This window comes from Lipophrys pholis (genome assembly GCF_963383615.2).
Source record: "Lipophrys pholis genome assembly, chromosome: 12".
Classification (NCBI taxonomy): Eukaryota; Metazoa; Chordata; class Actinopteri; order Blenniiformes; family Blenniidae; genus Lipophrys; species Lipophrys pholis.
Window position 1 is genome coordinate 20,878,308 of NC_137641.1, and position 23,246 is coordinate 20,901,553.

Consider the following 23,246-nt stretch of genomic DNA (forward strand, 5'->3'; position numbering starts at 1 on the left):
CGTCCACCGACTGCCGACTGCCTGTGAACATGAAAAACATGTACTATATACTTTTACATAAAAAGAATTCAAGCTTGCATCCTGAAGAAGTGCAGAAACTGTTGTTCATGATGTTAGCCACTAGATGGGAATATTATACACTCAATAAGTCTGCTGCCCTCTCTCCTTGCTTGTAGCATTATTTTCCCATAAATCTACAAATATCAGATTCAGGAGTTGAAAATATTGAAACACCAACTTATACTCAAATATATACGAGAAGATTCCAGGACACCACTCAAGTAAACACATTTTGAACATAACTCTAACACTATAACCCACCAAATATTGACACAATGAGAAAGAAGATATAGACATTTGGACCTCAAATATAAGAAATGGTGGTGTTGTATAAAAGTGTCTGAAGCCACATGTTTATTGTGTTAGCTGACTTTTTAAGCATCAATATTGCAAAATAAATTTCGCCACCGTTCAACAACACTAAGATATCCAGGTTTTTACACTGAAGAGAATCTTTATTGACAAGATACACACATAGCTTATAGTCTTAGAGATTCCAGACCAATTCGTGTAAATGCATAAGCATAGTTATCCTGTTTCAGTTATTACTACTACTACTACTACTAAGTTAATAAAATTATAATAAGAGAAATAATAAGAGAAATAACATTAAAAATACAAAGAAACTGACTGCATAAACACAGAAAGTGTTTAATAGAAAAGTATTTTAGGAAATATTTAAAATGGCAGAAAACGGTTGCATTGAAATGAGGAATGTTTCGTTACTTGGATCGCACTTTTTGGTATAAAACAGGCTTCGTTTTCTTACAAATACGTTTTAAAAAAAAGAACAAATCCAATCTGTGCAGTATGATTAAGTACCTCTAGGGGTGGTAGTCGCCCCGCGTGTGAACAGTGAAGAGAACGGACGCGTCCTGCGCGTTTTTACGCAGGATGTTCCTTCCGAGCGCGGCGCACAGGCTTGTGGGTAATGTAAGGTGCAGGCGGTGCAGCACGCCGAAAGCTGCTGGTGAAAAATAGCTTCCGCAGTTACGACAGCTGGCGAGCTTAAATGCTTTGGCAGTGTACACAGTTGGACGCCCTTTTGTGCCGTGTCCCACAGGAATAACGAGGTAACAACGTGCGCGCTTTCCTCGTCCAGTTCTTCGACTTCTGGTGCAACATGAGTCTGAGCGAGCATTCGCTGCAAGCTCTGTCCTGGAGGAAGCTGTACCTGAGCCGGGCTAAACTGAAGGCGTCCAGTCGGACATCAGCTCTGCTGTCTGGATTTGCTATGGTAACATTGTCTCCAGATCAACTTGTATAGATCAACTAGTCACTTGACAGTTCCTGACATGCATAAAGTGGTGCCTCCTGATTTCTTTCCCTTCCTTTCTCTCCAGGTTGCTATGGTAGAAGTCCAGCTGGACAACAGCTATCCTTACCCACCTGCTCTCCTTATTGCCTTCAGTGCCTGCACCACTGTGCTTGTGGCCGTTCACCTGTTTGCTCTGATGGTGAGCACCTGCATTCTGCCTAACATCGAGGCTGTCAGCAACGTCCATAACCTCAACTCGGTGAAGGAGTCTCCACATGAGAGAATGCACAGGCACATTGAACTGGCCTGGGCTTTCTCCACAGTAATTGGCACTTTGCTTTTTCTTGCTGAGGTGGTTCTCCTCTGCTGGGTCAAGTTTTTGCCTGTTAAACCCATCAAATCTGGTAATAGCACAGTCTCATCAGGTGTGGCGGCTGCTATTACATCCACCTCAATTATGGTCCCCTTTGGTTTAGTCTTCATCGTCTTCGCAGTACATTTCTACCGCTCCTTAGTCAGCCACAAAACTGACAGACAGTTTCAGGAGCTTGAGGAACTGTCTAACCTCACCAGGCTTCAGAATGAGCTCGACAATAGAGGGGAGTCCTCCATATTGCAGTCACCCAGCTCACATTTCCCGTAGACCAGTGCCGTGGATCCATATCTGTGTTGGAACTATGACGCCTGGGGATTCCTCCAGGCCCAGAGCCACAACACTGGCTGTTGATTTTTTTTTTTTTTTTTTTTTTTTTATAGGAATGAAAATGTTGTCTCACTTTTTATTGTGAAACTTACTTTTGTGAAGAGTATTTTTAGAAGACACTTTGGAGCAACTGTGAACTCACAAACCTGCCATAATGCATGTAGCCTCAAAACAAAGTCTTAACAGTGATGAATAGTTGCATAATTTATTCCTTACATTGTGGCAGAGCCATCTGAACAGTAGCTTGGATTCATGACTGTCGCCTGCTGCACTTAGTTTGTCATAGTTTGTCTGAGTTTGTCAGTGAACTAGGCATCTGTTCTTGTATTATTACCTCATTCTGTTTAGTGAACCTCAAGTATTGGACTTTTTAAATGGTTATTCACTGTGTAGTTGATCTGTTGCCCTCTGCTCACTTGCATTTGGATTGCCTGAATGTTCGACTAATCAGCTGCCGAAACTACAGTACATTTGCTGACCATCTGTAGCAGAGGCTGTGGAAATAAAATAAACCCTTTTTTTTTTTTTTTTTAACCAAGTAAACATTTGAATGTAAAACATGGCAACATTGTGTCTAATGTTATCAGTGGCATCATTTTGTAAATCAAACTGAATGATGTGCTATTAAACTTGCACTATAGTTCAACATCGACAACTTTCACTTGATGGTATAGTTTCCCCTTTGAGTTTTGTTTCTTTGATCTAGTTACACTTTCTGTATAATTACATAAAACTCAAATGTTCTCATGTGCTTCATTTCATAAATTCGTGTGCCCTTTGGCTCACATGTCTCAAATTAACATAGATTTCCTTTCCTTTTCACAATATAGTCACTTTTTTCACCTTTGTGTTTAATTCTTAACAATTTAGTTCAACAGGAAATTGTTTATATTCGATGAAGTGGAAAGACTATATTTTAACGCCAGGTTTTGTTTGTACATTTTAAATGATTACTGATAAAGTAGAAGACGCCAAGAACCGTATGCCTTTTTTTTATTGTGATTATTCTTTTTCACTGGACATGAGACGAAGTGGAAACTTGTTGAGTTTCTTATTTATCAATACTGATCACAATAAGTTGATTCAGCCTCCTGTAAAACCATCTGCACATCCATGAGATGTACCTTGAAAAAGAAGAAAGAACCAGTTTTAATCCAAATTATTGCACTTAAATAAGGTTTCTCTGTCATGTGGCTTTCTGATTGCCTCACAGGAGAAATGGATGCTTGGCTGTATTGGAGCTCTACCTTTGGAATGGGATACTTGGGTGGAGTCGGTGCTTCATCTCTCCCAAAATCAGTCAGGGCCCCGCATTTGGCTGATCCATTCACCCAAAAACCAACGTAAAGTCGGCCTTTGTCACAGTAGTAGAATTTTCCATTACCGTTCCTCTTGCCGTCTCGCCAGGAGCCTTCATACCAGTTTCCATTTGCTGTGGTAGAAGTTTATATCATTCCACAGTAGTCAATTGAACCCACGTGAGGATCTTGTCTGTGAAAAGAACTATTTATTTCTTACTGAATCGAATGATTCCCTCCCCATGATGCTTGTCATTCAGCCACTCTCCCTCGTAGATGTCTCCGTTGTCATAGTACATCCGCCCACAGCCACTCCGTTGGTCCTCACTCCAGTCTCCCTCATAACGTGATGAGGTTTTGTAAAAGAATGTCCCATACCCCTGAGAAGTAAGAAACTATATCACAACGTACCTGCATGATGTATAGACTGCTTTTTAAACATCTCAAATACATACATGCTTCTTTCCATTTTTCCATTGGCCACAGTACTTCCTTGTATACTCCTTTGACTCCTGGACCGACACGCTATAGGTACCACATCCATCACGCTTCCCAAATTTCCACTCTCCATCATAGATGGCTCCAGACTTCTTCCAAACCTGAGTTCCTCTGCCTTAAAAACAAACGAGCAACAATCCCAATTATAGCATACCTACTGTATTCTATGATTCACAACCAAGTGCTCACAATCCTCTTGGTAGTTTAGATGATGCCAAACAGGCTCCCACCATGCTTCTTGTTGTTTTGCCACTCTCCAGTGTATTCATTCCCAGTGACGGAGAAAACCGTTTGACGGAGTCCACATTTCTGAGACTTGATATCCAACACTGCTGAGGCTGGCAGATTTTTCTTAGGTTTCAAATGTGGCATAGTGGCAGATAGTGCGATGATAAAACTGAAATTAAAAATGTTAGAAATATTAAGTCCAGTTCTGTTTCTAATTGCATTTCAAAAGGGGAAAAAACATTATCTTTCTCATGCTTCATAACAAAAACTCAACTTGTTAATTATTTGTCATTTGCACATTTGTATTAATCCTCAGTGTGTGTTTGATATAATTTATCAAACGACCTTAAAATGATACAACACAACTAGTTTGACAGCAAATATAAAATAGACTTTGAAGAGGCACAAGACAACCACCTATCAACACACAATGACCACAATACTGAATGACTACTGAAAGACACCAAACAACCACAATCCTTTGCAATGCGACGAGAAAAAACAAAAATGCAACGATAATGAGACCACAAAGAACATGTCAACTTTTTCAACACAAACTACTTGGATCTTACCTGAAATGTCCAGGTAGATCACTTATTTCAACTCAATCCACCTCAGAGAGGAAAACATCGAGCTTTGCAAACTTCACTGTGCAGTGTCAGACGTATGTGTGGTATCCTAGCAACAGCATCGTGCACTGTGATTGGCTTAAATTGAATTCGGTGTTAATATATATATATATTTTTTTACATTAGTCTTAATTATAATTCTCGACAGATGTTTTAAGTGCCTTTGTGAGAAATGACACTTTCAGAAACTATATTTTCTACAGCAAAAAAAAAAAACGACCCAGGTTGTCACACCTGTTCTGTTGATCTTTGTACTGAATCTGCTGCACTGAAACACACAGGGACCGTCAATACAGAGCAAAATCCAAATGTGCTCAATGTGGCGGGACCAAATAAATACATACATACATACATACATACATACATACATACATACATACATACATACATACATACATACATACATACATACATACATACATACATACATACATACATACATACATACATCTGCCAAAGTGTATGGCAGCTTTTCATTTTTTTCTGTTCAACTCTTGCCCTAGTTTTTTTCTGCCCTTGATTATTGCCACCATTAGGCAGGTTGTTTATATTGGCATTGTTCACACACACACACACAGGGGAGCTTGGGTGTAATTGCATCTGCATAACCTTTTCTTTTATCAAATAGGCATTCCATCCACATAAAGTAGGCATTCTCAGAGGATAAATCTGACCATGCTTGCTCGGCGTCTCTGTTTTTTTGTGCAAACCCTGCACGTTGACCCTGGCAATCAACAGGACAACAGTGACTGCAGAAGGAGCAGAAGGAATTTCATGTCTGTGTCTTCTCCGTTCTGTGACAGTGATTCACTGCCACTACGGGCCTGGTATCAAGGCTTTTACATTAAATATAAACATTTTGTAAACAGAAACATCTGATGGACGGTCTGAGTTAAGCATTTTATTGATGATCCCTGAGCCATGCTTTGAGACTCTGCACACACGTTGCGGATCAAACTCGCAGGGAGTCTATTTTCGGAAATAGAAAAAAAACTGAGGTTGCAGCCTTTGTTTAACCTTACAAGGGTGGTTTCATCACGTTCGGTCTGATAGACCACACACCGGCAAGTTTGATCCTGACGTTTCACAACTTCGCTGAACTTGTTTTAGTCGAGCCGTGCGGTATGCGCATGCGCCGAGCTGCACAGTTAAAAGCCGCCGGAGTGAAGCGAGCAGGCTGCGCGAGGAGGAGACACACGGAGACGGTCCTGCCGCTCCAGCCTCTGTTACACGATGTCCAAACCCAAGTTTCAGACGGAGTGGGAGGAAATCGACGAGGAATATCAACAGCTGCAGGTGAGAGAAGACTCTGAGCTGAGTGGGGGGAGCTCCGAGGCGGGTCGTCTGCAGCACCGTGCCGGGGATGACACACAGGCAGCGGCTGCTGGAGCGGCTACGGTAGTTTGGCTCTCTGCTACTCGCCATTCATTCTCCGCTCAGTCGCAGCGTGGAACCATTAACTACGGGTTTGGTTTTAATATCGGAGTCCTATGAGCTGTTCCCCTCGGTGGACATCATGTTTGACTATATTGTCGCTGTGATTTAGAGCAGCTAACGTTAGCAGCAGGTTGATGCGGCTAAATGAGCAGCTACAGTAACTTAGCTAACCCCTCAGTACGTTTTAATGTCTAACAACTGCTGCTAAAGTTGCACAAATATCCCAAAGGTGGCTTCACGTCCCTGTTACCTCCTCCTTTGCTCGGGTGGATTATGTTTTGTCGTCCACTAAAGCATTATCAGTGGGTAAACAGGCTAGCTCCGTTAGCCACAGTTGGCTAACTTCAAATAACACAAAAGTATTAGTTTGTGATTGTGGAATAAAGTCTCTTCTCATATTGAACAGCTGGGTTTGTAATGGACTTAAATGCTAAAATCTGGAGCTCCTCCACATGTGATGATGATGATGTGGTGATAGTCTGCTGTCCAGGGAGTCTCTTGGATGAAACTGGTATGTTCAGATATTTAACTTCAGCGTGGTCTTAGTTTATATAGTCACACTTGTGTCATATCAGCTTATTGTGTAAAACCTGTGGACTCAGGACAGTTGGTCATGTGCAGAGTCTTGACTGACCAGTTTGTCATGCACTGATGTGAGCAGAAGGTCATGTGGTGGCTTGATGGTGAAATCAAATCAAGCTAGATGATAAACTTTTACTTGACAGGAGAGTCAAATATCTTAACTTTACTCACAGACAAGAGTAGCACTGTTGTTTTGGGTTAAGCGTCGTTGCGTGATGTGCATGAAGGGAAAACTGATAAAAACCAGTGTGAAAACGGAAGTTCCAATGAGCAAATGACCGGCTTCCTGGGGACAGAGTTGCCAGTTTGGAAAGACCAAACTGACCAGACTAACGAAGTAATCGTACTCTATTAATCCCTTTTCCACCTTTGCCCATCCCATTTCTAGAATATGGTGGGCAGCCACATAAAGGCGCTTTGAGGACCTGACTGGGGGTGGGGAGTGTCAAGGGTCTTGCTCAGGAACTCACAGTGGAGACCCGTCTGCTGTGGGATTCAAAACTCCGATCCCAAATCCACTTCTCCAGGCTGTTGGCAACCATCGTCCCTGTACAAAACTATATACACAGATTGCAGTGAATACAGCACTGTTGGATTTACCAAGTGTATTATATTTCAAAATACTCCCACTGTCTTTCAGTGTACCAATAGTTTTTTTTTTTTCCACCAAATAAGTTTTTACATCTACTTCCAATGAGGCTTTTTGTCATTAACATGCAGTGTATTCCTGTCAGGGGTCGTCCCCGACTGAGAAATTTGTCAAGTCAAAATGCATTATTCTCGTGCTGGATATTTGAATGGGTTTTTGCGAGACGCTCACAATGACAGTGATGTCATAAGCAAGCTGGGTTAGGATCTTTATTAATAGATGATATTCAGGTAATTTGCATACAGGATTGGTCAAACTCAAAACAAATGCACAAACAGTCCAAACAAACCAGCAGTTATGCAAAAAAATAAATGTTTTCTCACTTCAACGGGAAAACCGCAGACCTGGCAACCCTGGCTGAAGGTGGTGTGACTGACCGAGACTGGAAGTGACATTGCTGAAAGTGAACAAGATGGCATCGATGATGTAGCAGATATAGAACTATAAGACTCTTTTCATCCGTGGCACAGTTTATCCAATATTCTGTGTCTTTGGGGAACGCGAAGAAGGACGATCACTGTTTTAACATCAGAATCGAAGGATCACATGTAGTGACGGTGACGCATCACCTCCACACATTCGGTCTGATTGGGGATCGTACAGCTGAGATCTGCACTTTATCACGTCAAGTGGAAAATAGTTTCACCTCATAATGCAATGTCAGGGGCAGTTTGTGTTCGAGCAGAAGGACACAACATGATTTCCCAGTTTGAAATGGTCCCATGTCTTCTGAAAGACACCGTTTGTCATTTTTACACTCTTGTATGTGGAGAAAAATTAAGCTTGTTGAAATAAAAGGGAAAAGGTTGGTTTTAAGTTGCAGATTGTAAATGGGTAACTCTGATCATTGTGTTCCTCTAACAGAAGCATTTTTCCTTCTACCATTTGTAGGAAACCCACAAAATCTACAGACAGAAGCTGGAGGAGCTCACCAACCTTCAGACGACGTGCAGCAGCGCCATCAGCAAACAGAGGAAATGCCTAAAAGACTTACGATACAGCCTGAACAAGTAAGTCCAGCTTATGATTAGTCAAAAGGACCTTTTGCAGAAATGTCAAGCAGCCGATGGAACTCGACCTCTTGCCAAACTTTTCTGTGTCGTCCGAATAAAGTAACCGTCCAGATTGGCGTTCAGCTTTTTTTTTTTTTTTTTTGAAGCTAAATCAACACCAACGTTCAAAAGTTTTTCTTCTCTTCGATTCTCCTGTGTACTTCGACTCTCATGCATGTTTTCTCACTCCCAGGTGTGCAAAATCATGTGATGAAAAAGAACTGGAACTAATGTCGGATATCAAAACGCAAATCAAAGATAAAGAGAATTTTTTCTTTGACATGGAAGCATATCTGCCAAAGAGGAATGGGTGAGTTCTTCATGTTTGGTCCACAGTCCAAAGTGATTTAAGTGTGAATGTGACTATACGTTGTCTTGAGAACACAAAGTTGGATGAATGAGTATTAAGAGCGCAACTCTTCTTATGCTCATTAAATTCTTTTGATATTGCAGTGCAGTATACTACATACTATTTCTGTTTCAGTCTTGAGCTAATTTCACAATTTTATTATAAATGCATGTTCCATTAATATGATTTCTTTACAAAAAGCTAAATCCAATGGGACAAAGCTTCCCGCTGACCTTTTGGAATCCAGATAAATGTATTATTGTGGTTCTTTCCCTCCCAGGCTGTACCTGAATTTGGTCCTGGGCAATGTGAACGTTACACTACTCAGCAATCAGGCAAAGTAGGTGAAAAGCCATTCAACACGCTGCTTTTAACTTGTTCTCTAGTAAGTCTAATTTTCTTGTATTTTGGTTTTGTTGACAGATTTGCGTACAAAGACGAGTACGAGAAGTTCAAGCTTTATATGACAATAATCCTGATGTTTGGAGCAATAACCTGCCTCTTCGCGCTTAACTATCGGTGAGTAACGCCGCCACTGTGGCTGTTGGAGGACCTTTTATTTATTTATTTATTTATTTTTATTTATTTTTATTTAAATGTGCTTCTTTGTGTATTTTCAGTGTCACAGATGAAATCTTTAACTTCCTGTTGGTGTGGTACTACTGTACGTTAACTATACGGGAAAGCATCCTCATGAGCAACGGCTCCAGGTGAGTTGGATCACTTGCTTATTTGGACATTTTCTCAGTTTGATTTTACATGAACTATACTTCTTATTGTCGTTTGCGTTTCAGGATCAAAGGTTGGTGGGTGTCCCACCATTACGTGTCCACCTTTCTGTCTGGAGTCATGCTTACCTGGTGAGATGTTGTCTTTCATTTCTAAACGGGGCCTTTAAGCTTCTTTAAGAGACTCATGAAAACGTGACCGTCGCTGATTATCTCTTAACGTTTGTGTCTTTTCACAGGCCAGAAGGACCAATGTATCAGAAGTTCAGAAGCCAGTTTCTCGCTTTTTCCATCTATCAGAGTGAGTTTACGGGTTTGTTTACAGAAGCGGCTGTAGCTGATGATTATTTACTGACGTCTTCAACCGTGACCAGATTTAGATTTGTTTTGATGTGGGGTATCGAGTTATGTCTTTATCTTGAATGTGGGTTTCCCCGGGATCAAATCTCTGTTGTGGCGGAAAGTCCGTCCAGCTTTTATATTAAAAAAAAAAAAAAACTGGGATCGTGTGCAGTACAAGTTGCAATAACTTGCTGTGGCAACTCCTGTAAAAGAGAGCGGCCAAAAATTCCAAAATGATTTTAGTTTAATAATCTTCCTTTTATCCTCACTTGGGTTTTAGCCTTTAATTCATTTTTCACTAAAATAAAAAAAAAAAGTGGCAGCATTAGAAGAGACAAACCATCCATTTTTTAAAAAATCTGTGTTCTTTGACACTTAGATTCATGCTAAATGTCCTGTTGTAGTGTCTTAAATCCATAATTTTAACACCAGAAGGTTTTGTCCTCCTCATATTAGGAGTTTAGAGTTTATTTGAACTACTTTTTGGATGTTGAAAGGTTGTGGATGACAGATGCTTTTACAGTGAAATGGAGAAGTGGTGTTGCATACGGATCATTCGGGTGTCACATGTAACCTTCTGATGTGTCACTTGATGTGAGTCGGCTTTTTCTTTTTCTTTTTTTCTTTTTTGAGCTGAAATTTGACTGAAACGTGCAAACGTTTCCCCTAAATACCAGGAGGGGTCTCCGTTCCTCCTTGAGCCCGAACCAAACTGCTTGGTTAGATTTGTTTTCAGGTGTAAAACACTGAGAATTCCATGGTTCTTCAAGCATTGTTTTGAGCTTTTCAGGTCGGTAAGATGGAAAGTTTATACTAAAATCTGCTGGGTGTTGAAAAGAAGCAGTGCAGCGTCTCGGTCGTTTTTCCCCAAAGGTCTCGACGGAACATTCTTGATTATTTATGTTGGTGACGGCTCTTGTCCTGCAGGCTTTGTTCAGTTCCTCCAGTATTACTATCAGAGCGGCTGCTTATACCGACTGCGTGCTTTGGGAGAGAGGAATCAGCTGGACCTCACAGTGGGTAAGTTGTAAGCTATTTTGGGTGCCAGTCATTTCAATCGTTTGAACTCTCGGGGCCATCTGCAACACCATGTCTGGACAAATAGGGGAAAGGTGACGGATGAGGACAGATGTCGGGGTAACTTAAGTAAAGCCTCCGTGATTTTGTTATGCAGAAAGCGACTCGCTTGCAGAAGAATTGCTTTGTCGCTCAGTGTCTTGTTTGTTTTTTTTCCTGTCTGTGCAGAGGGGTTTCAGTCGTGGATGTGGAGAGGACTCACTTTTCTTTTACCTTTCCTCTTTTTTGGTCATGTAAGTCAAACATTTTTATTTTATTATTATTTTTTTTTTTTTAAAGATTCTGCAGCTTTATCGCCTCTTTCTGTAGTTCAGAGACATTAAAGAGTCTTGGAGCTCATGAAATGTTCCATATTCTGCAATAAGTGTGAAAAGTCAGTATTTCAATAATGGGATGTGGATGAAACGTCTTGGTTGCTCGTGCCAGCAGTGTGCAGCGACTCTCTGAAAGATAATGCCTCCTCTTCCTTCAGTTTTGGCAACTGTACAACTCGGTGACCCTGTTTCGCTTGGCAGGACACGACGACTGTAAGGAGTGGCAGGTAAGGATTTATTGCCTAAATGTCACGAGAGGAAGGGAAGCCAAAAAATGTTTTTTGAAGATCATCTGTGCCAATCTATATTGGAAGGATGTCCATCACTATTCATTTTTAAGGACTACTTTTAGACGTGGGGTTGGTCCATAAATGTGACGCCTCGCCTCTCAATGATGCCATAGAACTGATTATCATTGAGCAGATCAGGGGTTTTTTTTGGGGGGGGGGGGGGGGGTTCCTGCAACATGAATGAGTACTTTTTAAGTTAAAAGTTAATTCAGGATTGTAAATGAAACTGATTTCATTGATCCAGTATTAATCTAGTCGATTACTGCCTTTAAAAACCGGCTGAACAATGTGATCATGTCCAGATTCTGCAAAGACTTTGAAACAAAATAATCCAGATCATGTGGAATCCTTGATCAATTTGAACATGTAAAAATTCAGCTGTTTGGAGAGAGTTGGGATGGAAATGCTCTAAAATAAACTTAAAACAGAATTTTTTATTATTTCATATATCAAGTGAACCCAAATGTTAGACAGTGTAGTGTTGAGGAACATAGTCCAGGTGTCAAGATCCACAAAACACTGATGGCTGCTCTTAATCCTGACTTACCTTTTTATTTCTTCACAATATCTGAAAAACTTGACATTTCAACAAGACGACCTGTCCACTATTTATTCAGCTTTATGTATCTCTAGGTATTGGTGACATCCTGTTTAGCACCTAAAATACCTCATGTTCTTATTGACAACTGGACTAAAAGGGCCACAGTGGAAACTGTATAGATGTGTAACTCTTGTATCAGTTGTGTACATGTGACCCGTAAACCTTTCCAAAAGTACCAAATGTATGGTCTGCCATGTGTAATACTTTTTATGTGTCGCTGACTGTCGACAGAGTGTAAAGATTTGTCTGCTTTAAACTTTACTCCCTCCATTGTAACTACTGGTCCTGCTGTGATCGTGTCTAAACTCATTTCCTCTTGTTGTTTCAGGTCTTCATGCTGGCGCTGACATTTCTCGTCCTCTTCCTGGGAAATTTCCTCACGACGCTAAAAGTCGTCCACCAAAAAATCCAGAAAAACCAGGACAAGGTACAGAAAACTGACTGAGAACAAACCTCCGGCGAGACGTCTCGGATCGCTCAGCCTGCCAGTAACCTCGAGCGCAACGCGTACAATCGCTTGGTAGACGGACTGTAGTGTGACCCGGCCGGCGGAGGAAGGGAAACGCACCGTTTCTCTCAAGGCTTCAGTGACGGCAGCAACACGTCGGCCATCATGCTTTTACTCCAATGACTCACTGTCGCCGCTCGGTCGGAGAGGAAACGAACCAACGTTTGTCTCTTAATCCTGTACATAAGACGCGTGGAATGAATGAATGTGTGTGTGTGTGTGTGAGAGAGAGACCCGTCTGCCTTTTGTTCAGATCATATGCAACAGAAAGCAGAACAAAGCGTAGTTTGCCTTTTCAAGACCCCGACGCCTGTCTTGTTCACACCTCTGTGGGGAAGTTGCGGTCAAACCGTCTGTAACTCAAAGGAAGATTAAAAAAATAATAATAATTTAATGCAGCACTTTTTTTTTTTTTTTTTTCTCCCTGGTGTAGTTCTCAAATTTCCTGTTGCACAATTTCCCAACTCAACGTTTTCTCTAGATTTTTGGCCTTTTTGATCACGAGTGTTGTTCCACACTTGTAAAACATTCACAGTGTATGAACACCCATCACCTTTATAGTTTTGGGGAATTTTGTTTTTGGTCTGAATTTGGTGGCAGCTTTTTGTTTTTGTTTTTTAAACCTGTTTTCCTTGCTTTGGAAACACGAGGGATTGAAACGGTTACAAAATCTTTCCTTTTTTTTTTTAAGCTTTTATATATAAAACTTGATCCTCTGCTAATTTACACTTAAACATTTAATCTCTTTGAGGATTAGAGGAAGTCACTCATTATGTCGAACACACTACCACTGAACTGTAGGCATAGGAATATTATGTTTCTCTAATGCAATAGGAAGACCATGCTGAGCATTTCATCTGAAGTTCGATTCACTTTAACAATTGAAAGTTAATTTATTTTGCTGTTACTGTTGATAGTTCCCATTGGTGCACGCGATGGTGCAGAAATGTGATTCAATTTGCTGCTATTAGCGCCGGTACTGCAATACTACGATGCAGAGTTAAGATAGGAATTTTAATGATCTTACCCAAATAACATTAAGTGTTTGTATTAATTTATGGTTATGTTGTTCTCTCTGGTTCATTGTACTTTTATCCAGTGTTTTTTCTTTTTTTCTTTCCCCACAAAATCATGATTTCTTGACCACAGGTGTCCTGTTGCCTTACTCTGCCCCTTCACTTTTCATTTTGCAGATTTCATTCTGTCACTGGTGTAATTTAATGGCATTGCACTTGTAAAGAAAGTCACAGTAATTGTACCTTTTTTTTTATTTTATATATATAATTGAGGGAAAGTTGAAGCACGTTGACCAAAATGTTACATTTGATACCAGAACGCTGCCAGACTAAACAAACTTTTTTTTTTTTTAAAACTGATGTAGCTTTTCATTTCACCACTGTAACGGGGTGCCTGAGTGTGATCAGCACTGAGGTGGGCGCCCAGTCTGTGTACATCATTGAAAAAATAAAATGAATTAAACACTTTATCTAAAACGTGTCTGGTGCTTGTGCAGTGGAAGAGAATCTGATTTATGACAACTGCAGCCAATAAATGCATCATCTTTTTTCCACCTCTAGTGGGCGCTGTTGGACAGGCTGAGTGCTGACAGAGCCTTCAGAATAACCCCAGTGTTAAACTAGAAATGAACTGCCCCCATCCATCATCTATATTGATTTATTCACCGTCTCACGCAGCTGACCATGAAGGCAGTGTGCAGTGTATTGCTCAGAGCGATTTACTGTGACCAGTTGATCTCCAAATACATTTTTATTTAAATTTGACAAGCCATTTCACCTGGGAAATGATTCTGTACCAGCAGATAAGACCTGAGTTGACACAAAAAAATTTAAAAAATAAAATCTTACAGTACAAGAAACTGTTCAGATTCCTCCAATAAATACATTTTTCAATAAACTCTGTTAAGGAAAGTAGAAAATGTTGCACTCAAAAGGAGAAACACTGAGGGTGGGTTTTAGTTCTTGGAAAAACTCCACATGCAGCTTGCAAAATTGTTCTTCCTGTTGCATCATTATGTTGTTTTTTTGTAATGGTCAAAGGTGAAGCGCTGATTACTTGGTGAAGTCTCAATCCTCCTCGTGGGCTGTTGCGTTCGCTCTGCGTGAGAGACGGAGTGTTTGGTGCCTTCATGTCACTCTGAATGTAAAGAATGATCATACCATTGGCAGTACTGAGAGTCCTTTTATCTTCACAGGACAACACATTTCTTCTTCCGCTTGTTGTTCTTCTGTTTCCGTCTGAAGGCCAGAGCCTTTTTTGTGGCCTCCCTGAAAATGTCCTCCACGTTTTCCTGATATTTGGCCGAACATTCGAGGTACAGCTCTGCATTCATCTGCTGGCGGGTCTCCTCTCCCTGCATCATAAAGCCCAAAAAAAATAACACCTGGAGTTAGACTGTAGGACCAGACAGTAAAATCCCAAAGAATCACTTAGGTCAAATATAGATATACGTCTTCTTAGGTGTAATCAGAATCGGTAAAGGATGTATTGTATCAGGAAACAAACTTTGTTTAGTGGACTATTCCTTTGCTTAACTTGATTATGTTTAAGTTTCTTTTGAAACTCCTTGATTTGAAATCGGCTCACATTTCAGATTGTAAATGATCCTCTTGAGTACACAGAATAATCATGATGGTGGTAAACGTTACTGTGCAAACAAAGGATTCAGTTCAGTCCTGCTCATGTGCTATCTACCCTGAGCCATTCTACAAATTACAAACAAAGCCTATGTAAACATACTTCTTACTTTTCTTATTGATCAACAGTTGCAGTGTAAGGCCCGGCTGATTTCCAGGTGAACTTGTTTCTGTGTTTCACCAGAAATACTTTCTATATATCTTAGTTCCTGTCTTATTCCTAAGTGCGCCTTTAAAATGAGAGATAATTCAATTCTAATAAACATCTTCCAAATATTGATTTATTTATTGCACATAGTATTAAACCTTTTTTGTAGTCTTTCCGATTTTAGTATAAAAATAAATACATGACAGATGCCATAATTATCCCAAGTAAGATGTTAAAATACTTGAGTTAAAGTTTCTATGTAATAAGTGACAAAACCACTGACATTTGAATGATATACATATTTTTAGATATGTACCTTTAACCTAAAATCATGCAAGAAGAAAGGATATACTCTCTTCTATGCCTGTGCGTCCTGCAAGCGTTTGCGGGATCCGTGTTTTTACGGTTAAATGTGGTTGGAGTTTGTGGTTGGAGGGATTCCATCTTGAAATCCTGCCGTTTGTGTCCTGCACACACAGTGTAAAACTCCCGTTTTCATGTCGCCAAAGGTTTGCCCACCTGTGTGTACGTTATAGGAGCGAGACTCAGGGCCTTCAGCTTCCTCGTACACTCTCTGTCCTGCCTGAGGTCGGTCTTGCAGCCGATCAGGACGATCGGCGTGTCTCTGCAGAAGTGCTTCACCTCCGGATACCACTGAGAGAAAGAAAACAAGAAATTAGGAGCCAGTCTGTGTTGGTTAGTTTCAAGACTGTGCAGCAGAATTTAATATAAGGATCTTTCAATACAAGTACATCTAAAGAATGACAGTATTATTTCTCCGATCATGACATAGAAACTCAAGTTTCAAGTGTATCAACTTAGATATTTAGTTCAAAACAATATAAGAAACACCCAGAACTTATTCAATATTCTAATATTTTACTATCATGTTTTTTTCTTTTTTCTTGACTAATAAACTTTAAGAAAATTGAAGAATGTTCCATTATCTTTTTATTTGTTTATTACAGTGGCTTTTCATGATAATAATAAACATAATTATATTTAATTTGTGTTTGATAAGAATTTGACTTGTATATTGTTTTTCATTTTACAAGGAGTTTGTAAATGGTCATGCTTTTTCTTTTTTCTTTTTTTTTACGCTTGATACACTATTGGTGTCCTACATTATCATGTATTATTTGCAATGCTTAAACAGGCACTGAGCGTATGTTTTAAAAATGATTGTACTGTAACCTCCAGGAGTTTTAAGTGCATAGAATCCATCTGGTGTCAGACAGACAAAACACAATGATGTTTATTGTATTATGAGAAGTTCATTCATTCATTTTCCTAATTCTCACAATTAATTATTGTAAAAGCGACACTTATCTCTGTGTCCAGCACTACTTTGAATAACTTATTGTTAACAGTTTTAAAGCGACAGAAAGAAACGCACCACTTACCAAATATGGTCTCTTGCCACGTTAAACTACAGTTTATGTGTGTCAAATACAAAATATCTACAGATTTCAATTAATCCAATTATTACGAAAACACATTTTTCCATAGTGTCCTGACTTTTTTTTTCGACGCACGCTCATGTCTTTCTGCTCGCAGGGAGAAGTGGACAGTCTGGCGGCACAGAGATCAATGTCCACAGGCGGTCTAAAGTCTCTCGCTGCATGAGTTAATCACAGCAGGAAGAATGCAGCCAACACCAACATAACACAACCTGTCAACCATTTACAAACGGCCAATGAACGGCAAACCTGAAACACCAGTTAAACTGTCACATTCTTGTTGCATTGGTGACTCTGTGTTTACCTTTATCAGGACATTCTCAAAGCTGGTGGGGTTTGTGACATCAAAGCAGACTAGAATCAGATTGGCCTCTTGGTAAGAGAGCGGCCTCAGTCGATCGTAGTCCTCCTGCCCTGAAAGAACAAGAGCGTGAGGCGTGTTCGTTTGATGCGAAAGGCTTCACAAGCCGCGTATGGGTGGGCAGGCATGAGCAGCAGCCGCAGCAGGAGTCTGAACATAAAGATATGATGCTTGTAACTCAGCTTCGGTGGATATGTGAAACCACATCCTGGCTTCAGCTTCCTCTTGTGCTAATGTAAGGCGCCTTGTTGCCTCTGTGTCACTGATAAGTTGCCCACATTTTTTTAACCCCCCTTAGAGTGAGATGACTTAAAAATCCTCCACTTCACACACTGTAGGAGTGTTTTGTTTGAACTCGTAACATTCTGGTTTACGGGGGGGGGGGGGAAATGTTTGTTCTGAGTCAAGTTGGATTTTGGGTTTTTTGTCACACTCTGGTGCCACGTGTTTACCTAAAGCGAGGCACGTTTCTACACAGCGGTAGAGCTTCCTGCATGAGGAACACATGAATCCTCTTCATCCAAATCACCAGGCCATGTCTGAGAATATCTTAAACCATATCTGTTTAACATTCCTGGACCTGATGTCCACATATGTGGACATCATTTTGGGTTGTCTAGACCACAATACAAAATGAGTTTTGGTCTTAAGAGGTTAAGATACTAGACTTATCTAATAATATGTATTATATTCATTCCTAATGAGACAGCTGTGTGTTTGAAAGTATGATGTAGGTATGCACTACAGAGGTAGAATTTACAATTCTGTCTTAATGTATTAGAAAGACAATATCTATTGTGTTCCAATCTATTCTATTATTTTTTTCAAACAAAAAAGAATCTATGTTTCATACACAATCTATGTACTGTCATGATCTTCATCTGTTGTAATCTAAAAGGATAAATGTCAAACGTTGGCCTGATTCTGATCGTTTACAGACCAAATAAAATACAATATCTCAATTGTTCTAAACTGTGAGGACGTGACGCTCATCACTGAAATATATACAGGAAACAAACGCTGACTATTTTCTCGTACTTTATCAACTCCTCGTCAGCTGGTTTGTACTTTCTAGTATGGCGGTCAGTTCCTGAACGACAATGTTGAGGAGGTTCGGTCACGGACAGTGAGCATTACGACTTCCTGAGTTTTCAGTGTCAGAACAGTGACGTGACTGTTAAAATTGCTTTCTAGAAAGACTCCAAACTCTGAAGATGCTCCTGACAATCCCAAACGTTGTTGACGTGAGGCAGCATGTACTGTTTATCTACACTGTGGACAATGTGTCCTTGTGTGTGTGTGTGTGTGTCCGTGTGTGTGCATGCTGAAAATGTCTTTCCACATGATGTTTTGTTCTGGGACACAGAACATTATCTCAGATGATCACAGATTGGTTGGTCTTACCTGCCGTGTCATACAGGTTTAACTTTATCTCTTTTCCTCCCAGGGTGATCGTGGTCACATATTTTTCAAACACAGATGGCGCATACTTCTGTTATTGACAAAGAAAAGAGACATTTTCATGACGCACATTTTCTACCTGTTTATATCTACATTGTTTGATCACAGAAGGAGATGCAGCATTAATGTAACAATAGATTTTTCAAATGGGGGCTAAAATAAAGTTTCAATAAGATTCAATAGTAAAGTACAGAAATGATTTAGCCTTTAATACATCAATGAACAAGACCAACGGGAGAACTACACGGAATGACCTGTGAGTTTTCTTACCTCTGGAAAGTCACCTTTGGCATAAACCATCACCAGACATGTTTTCCCACAGCCTCCATCTCCCACAATGACAAATTTAAGCTCGTCTCCTTTTTTCATGGCGCCTTTACTCGTCCCGGCACTGTTTTGTGTCATTTTACTTCCAGAATTTCAAACAGTTGCCAGACAGGACAAGGCTGAAGTTACTCCCTCCAGATTTAAAGCAAATACATGGCAGAGTCTGATGCTGGTGAAGTTATAAAAGGACTGGCTGATATGATTTCCAGGCTGTGTCGAGAGAGAGGAACAGATAAGCCACATCTTGTACCAGGTACCTCGGTCTCTGCTCACCACTTCCTCTTCCTGTCAGTCTGAAGTCGTTTCCAATTGACCCCCTACGCCTCTCTCCAGTCCCATCATCTGTGTGCCGGCTGAGAACATAATGCTGCAGCTGAGTCTGCTGCTCTCACTTCCTTCATTGCATGCGTTTGCGTGTTTCATTTTCTGGGTGGGTACTCACTCTGAAGTACTGCCTCCACTGCGTATGTGTGTGAGACAGATAAGACTAATGATATTCAGTGTTAAAGATGGGAGTACTGCCAGTATTTTATTAAATTTTTTTATGACACTGGTAATCATAACTACAGAGCTATTCTGTTTTCTTTTAGGTTGTGTGCTGGAGATGTTCTGCTTACAGTGTGCGTACACTCATTCTTGCCATGACAAAGAGATTGACGCTGTGAGAAATCCATATTGACAAAATGTCACCTCTCGGTCTTTTTAAGACTTCTCTCCGTTTCCATCAAATATTCATTGTCTGCATGATGCTTGGTGTTTTCTGTTGCCAACCCCTCCCACAGTGAGGCTGAGATGCTGCAGTTACTAGAGTGGAGCTCATGATCGAGCATAAAACCAAATCTTACTATTATTAGTCTACATTTGACTCTTAACATAACCGTTCCTGATGTTTTCAGGTGTCTATTGATATAATTCTTTGAAGGTTTATGTTCACGTGGTGCTTGGTGTCATTCATACAGCTCTGTTCAGGCTGCGAGTGCTTCTGTGGCGTCACAGTCAGAGCAATGTATTCTCTCCCATCATGGAGTGTAATGTGCACACTTATATGTGTCAAGAAACAAAAAAAGGGTTAACAATCAGAGGTGCAGTGTGTCATTTTATTAAAATATGATTAGATACTATCTCAGGACACGAGGACTTCCTGGTTTGTGTCTCAGGTTTCTGATAAGAGGTACACGTCCATGTAGAGTTGATACATAGCCAGATCTAATAAATTTGATTCTATCCAGACAGAACAGAATAAGAAATTTAGTATCTTTGCCTTTGAATAGTAACAGCTTCGTTTTTAAAGTGGATGTCCATCATTTTCACAATCACATGGACAACCGGTCAGCAGTAACATTAGGCTTTGTGTTTTAGTCACGTTGAAGATTACAAGTAATTACATTCATGTACTTTCCAGTGAGTGTCAGGATGGAGCAAATCACATGCATAAGTACACACCCAAATGTTGCATTGAGGATTGTTTATGTGTTTAAAGTATTAACATTTTGAGTAAAATCAAACTTGAATTTCAAAAAAAGTCTCCAAACTGAAATATCCAGGTTAATTTCTATAGTGTTTAAGGATAGCGTTATCAATGGGGTGGGAGAGTAGATTTGAGCAAGCTGTCCCTTTAAGAAGAAAAGATGACACCCTTTGCCTATTTCTTTGAACGCACATGTATTTTGTTAACCAGGAATGCGTGCATATTTAATGGAGACCATGAATGGGAATCTGTACTCAACTTTCCATAAAACTTAAAAACCTTGTGAAAATAACTGTTCATCATCCATTTTGTGTTTGATCTTATGGCCCTAAAGTACATTTAGAGTAAATATGCATCAACTTAAATCACAAAACATAACAATTAGTGTATAGTCTATTTATTTAAGCATGTCACAAACACAAACAGGTAAAATACTGTCAAGTAAATGAAACCCAAATCACAATTGCTAGTAGTTCACCAACACATGCAAAGATCCATGAGGTATAGAAATAAAAAAAAAGGCATTTTAAGTGAATACAGTATCAACAATCTGTATGAAAAGAGAAAAGATTCTTGAATAGCAAGTATACCCACAATTGATAAAAAAAATAAAAAAAGTTCCGAAGATGTCTGGGATAATTCAGTGGGCAATCCGTCACCATCAAAAGGCTGATAGAACAAAGAAACCTGATGTAGCTGTGTACCTGCCTGCTTGGATATTCTAACGCCAAAACAATGAGCCATTCACGGTTCTTCATGTGTCCAGTGTGCATCAAGTACGGAATAGTGTATCACGGTTTCAGAAGAATGCCTGTGTCAGACAGCTAAAAAAAACAAAATGGAAGAAAAAAAGTGCTTGTTGACTAAAGTGGAACTGGCAGCCTAAAATGTGGATTAAAAAAAAGCCTATAAAATGATACTGAATGGTCCTTTAGGTGTACAAAATATCCAAAGCCCATCCTAACCAACTGATAAATCAGGAACAATTGTGAAAATATTTTCGCCGTGCAGAGAGACAGCTGTCCTGCTGAAGAGAGGCCAATCCCCTGTGTGGAATATTCCAGTCTGTCAGCAGTGGAGCTGAGTGCGCGCAACCCGACGGGGAGGGTGTTTTTTTTTTTTTTTTCCTCCCTTTTTTTTTTTTTTAAAACAAAGGCCTATAAATAACCACTGGCAGAATTCAACACAAAATCCGCACGTTTTAAACTTACAGTTTCACATGTGTTCCACAATTGAAACCTTCAAGAGTGTGTTGTCTCTTGGGCGTTCAGTGCGCAAAAGAGAAGGGCGGCTGCAGCCTCGTGACCTGAATGCGCGCTCCTGGCAGCCGAGCTGGGAGTGGATACAAGAAAAACAGGCCTCTGACATAAAGCCTGCAAATCCGCTTGTCTGTCCTCTGTGAACACAGTGTGAACACACTACTGGTTCAGCGAAGAAGCGTGCGTAAAACGCACCGTTTCGGCTCGTTGGATTACTTTTACGCGCGCGAACAACCCCCCTCCCCCCACACGTATCTTACATTTTAACTGCAACTCTAGAGAAATCGCTAGATTCGCATCTACTGTCGTTGCGCCATCTGATCTGCAGTGCTTAAAACAGTTGCTGTAGCTGATCTTTTGTTCGGAGCCGGAGAGAGCGGGCGCGGAAACCTGAGCCACCCCGGGGATATTTTCAGGCTGACAGGAAACAACAGGGCTGCTGCAGAGGATTCCTGCTGACCTTATATGGCAGTGTGGAGGCGCACAAACGCTCCCCGGCTCTGATGGCAACAGTCCAGATCTCTCGGATTACTGCCGACAGGCTGAACAACAACCCCCTTTAATACTAAAATATTTCCACCATCTACACGCTCTATTGTTTTCTTCACTCAAACTCCTGGCAAAAAAAAAAAGAAGGGAAAAAAATGGGAGGGGGGGTTAATTCACACATGCGACGCTTCGAAGACCGCTCCTGGTAGAATACCAAGAGAAATGTCCTCGGATGAGAGGCGCGCTCTCCGAGCCTCACCCAGTAATGGCGCAGCAACATTTCACAGCACAGTCGCTTCCTTTGTCTGCAAAGGAGCCATTTTGAGACACAGAACAGCAGAGAAACCACTGATCAGGAGTAGCTTCCTCCAGTCCTAAACGCGTTTTTAAATACAGGGAAGCCGTGAAAACACAAGATTTCTTCCAGTAAGATTTCAATTTTTCTCGGGTAAAACCAAGATGACATGTTTTGAATAACAATTGTAAGTTTGCAATATAATCTACCGCTCCCCCTAAAAAAACAACCCAACAACACTAAAATCTACACACTGTATTTTTGCTGAAGTCGTTTGTATCACATTGTTTGCTGCCTGTCGTCCTTGAGAACATTTTGTAAATACATAAGCTGGAAAAAAATAAAGTGAACTATAGCTCAAAAAACACATTACCTTGCATAAAAACAACATTTCCTGGACATGTTATATGCTGTAGCTCAGTGGGAAATGTCGAAATGAAATAGGCTATACTCGACTGCAATCCTCCAAGGAGGGAGAAGAGATGGTTTGCATATTGCCCACACAGATGATTCTTCAAGATGAATATTCGCAGGCTGAGAGGCAATGCTACCACGCCGATATTTATTTAAAAAAAAAAAAAAAAAAAAAATCAAAAGAGCTCGTCTTTCGTGCTAATGGATTCCTTTCTTTACAGGAAACGCTTTTTCATCCCTATTAATGCCAATAGAGGAGTCGAAGATGGAGCTGAAAACATTTCTCCTGCCTCTGCGTTTAGGCCTG

General features: G+C 40.4%; 4 protein-coding genes across 5 annotated transcripts; 2 read left to right on the top strand and 2 right to left on the bottom strand.

Moving 5' to 3' along the window:
* The first annotated feature begins 1,113 nt into the window (after positions 1 to 1,113).
* orai1b (ORAI calcium release-activated calcium modulator 1b) lies at positions 1,114 to 2,988 on the top strand. The gene is made up of 2 exons (XM_080476683.1): positions 1,114 to 1,297; positions 1,404 to 2,988. Exons 1-2 carry the CDS (start codon positions 1,184 to 1,186, stop codon positions 1,959 to 1,961), a joined length of 672 nt encoding a protein of 223 aa, XP_080332809.1. The 5' UTR covers positions 1,114 to 1,183; the 3' UTR covers positions 1,962 to 2,988.
* Positions 2,989 to 3,079: 91 nt separating this feature from the next.
* On the bottom strand, positions 3,080 to 4,189 carry morn3 (MORN repeat containing 3; the record flags this gene model as incomplete). The annotated part of the gene is made up of 5 exons (XM_080477627.1): positions 3,080 to 3,145; positions 3,269 to 3,453; positions 3,540 to 3,699; positions 3,775 to 3,932; positions 4,048 to 4,189. The coding sequence occupies 5 exons, from the start codon at positions 4,187 to 4,189 to the stop codon at positions 3,080 to 3,082; spliced, it is 711 nt and encodes a 236-aa protein (XP_080333753.1).
* Positions 4,190 to 5,818: 1,629 nt separating this feature from the next.
* On the top strand, positions 5,819 to 14,092 carry tmem120b (transmembrane protein 120B). The gene is made up of 12 exons (XM_080476332.1): positions 5,819 to 5,970; positions 8,234 to 8,352; positions 8,588 to 8,704; positions 9,024 to 9,083; positions 9,167 to 9,262; positions 9,364 to 9,453; positions 9,538 to 9,603; positions 9,711 to 9,772; positions 10,741 to 10,833; positions 11,059 to 11,123; positions 11,363 to 11,431; positions 12,424 to 14,092. Exons 1-12 carry the CDS (start codon positions 5,908 to 5,910, stop codon positions 12,538 to 12,540), a joined length of 1,017 nt encoding a protein of 338 aa, XP_080332458.1. The 5' UTR covers positions 5,819 to 5,907; the 3' UTR covers positions 12,541 to 14,092.
* A 259-nt stretch (positions 14,093 to 14,351) lies between these two features.
* Positions 14,352 to 19,435, bottom strand: rhof (ras homolog family member F). Of its 2 annotated transcripts, XM_080476334.1 has the most exons (6): positions 18,958 to 19,435; positions 18,631 to 18,718; positions 17,170 to 17,279; positions 15,925 to 16,059; positions 14,781 to 14,974; positions 14,352 to 14,718 (listed from the first exon to the last, which is right to left on the bottom strand). In XM_080476334.1, the coding sequence occupies exons 1-5, from the start codon at positions 19,090 to 19,092 to the stop codon at positions 14,810 to 14,812; spliced, it is 633 nt and encodes a 210-aa protein (XP_080332460.1). In that variant the 5' UTR covers positions 19,093 to 19,435; the 3' UTR covers positions 14,352 to 14,718; positions 14,781 to 14,809. The 2 variants fall into 2 exon arrangements, with proteins under 2 accessions (XP_080332460.1, XP_080332459.1); XM_080476333.1 differs by having other exon boundaries at positions 14,352 to 14,974.
* Between the last annotated feature and the right edge of the window lie 3,811 nt (positions 19,436 to 23,246).

Bases quoted from the DNA above. Each gene is read 5' to 3' on its own strand.
- tmem120b (XM_080476332.1), top strand. From the start codon at position 5,908: ATGTCCAAACCCAAGTTTCAGACGGAGTGGGAGGAAATCGACGAGGAA. The intron at 5,971-8,233 runs GTGAGAGAAGAC...TACCATTTGTAG, and splicing joins AGGAATATCAACAGCTGCAG to GAAACCCACAAAATCTACAG. The intron at 9,773-10,740 runs GTGAGTTTACGG...CTTGTCCTGCAG, and splicing joins CGCTTTTTCCATCTATCAGA to GCTTTGTTCAGTTCCTCCAG.
- orai1b (XM_080476683.1), top strand. From the start codon at position 1,184: ATGAGTCTGAGCGAGCATTCGCTGCAAGCTCTGTCCTGGAGGAAGCTG. The intron at 1,298-1,403 runs GTAACATTGTCT...CTTTCTCTCCAG, and splicing joins TGCTGTCTGGATTTGCTATG to GTTGCTATGGTAGAAGTCCA.
- rhof (XM_080476334.1), bottom strand. From the start codon at position 19,092: ATGACACAAAACAGTGCCGGGACGAGTAAAGGCGCCATGAAAAAAGGA. The intron at 16,060-17,169 runs GTAAACACAGAG...TCTTTCTCTCAG, and splicing joins TTGAGAATGTCCTGATAAAG to TGGTATCCGGAGGTGAAGCA. The intron at 14,975-15,924 runs GTGGGCAAACCT...TTTATGATGCAG, and splicing joins CTCCTATAACGTACACACAG to GGAGAGGAGACCCGCCAGCA.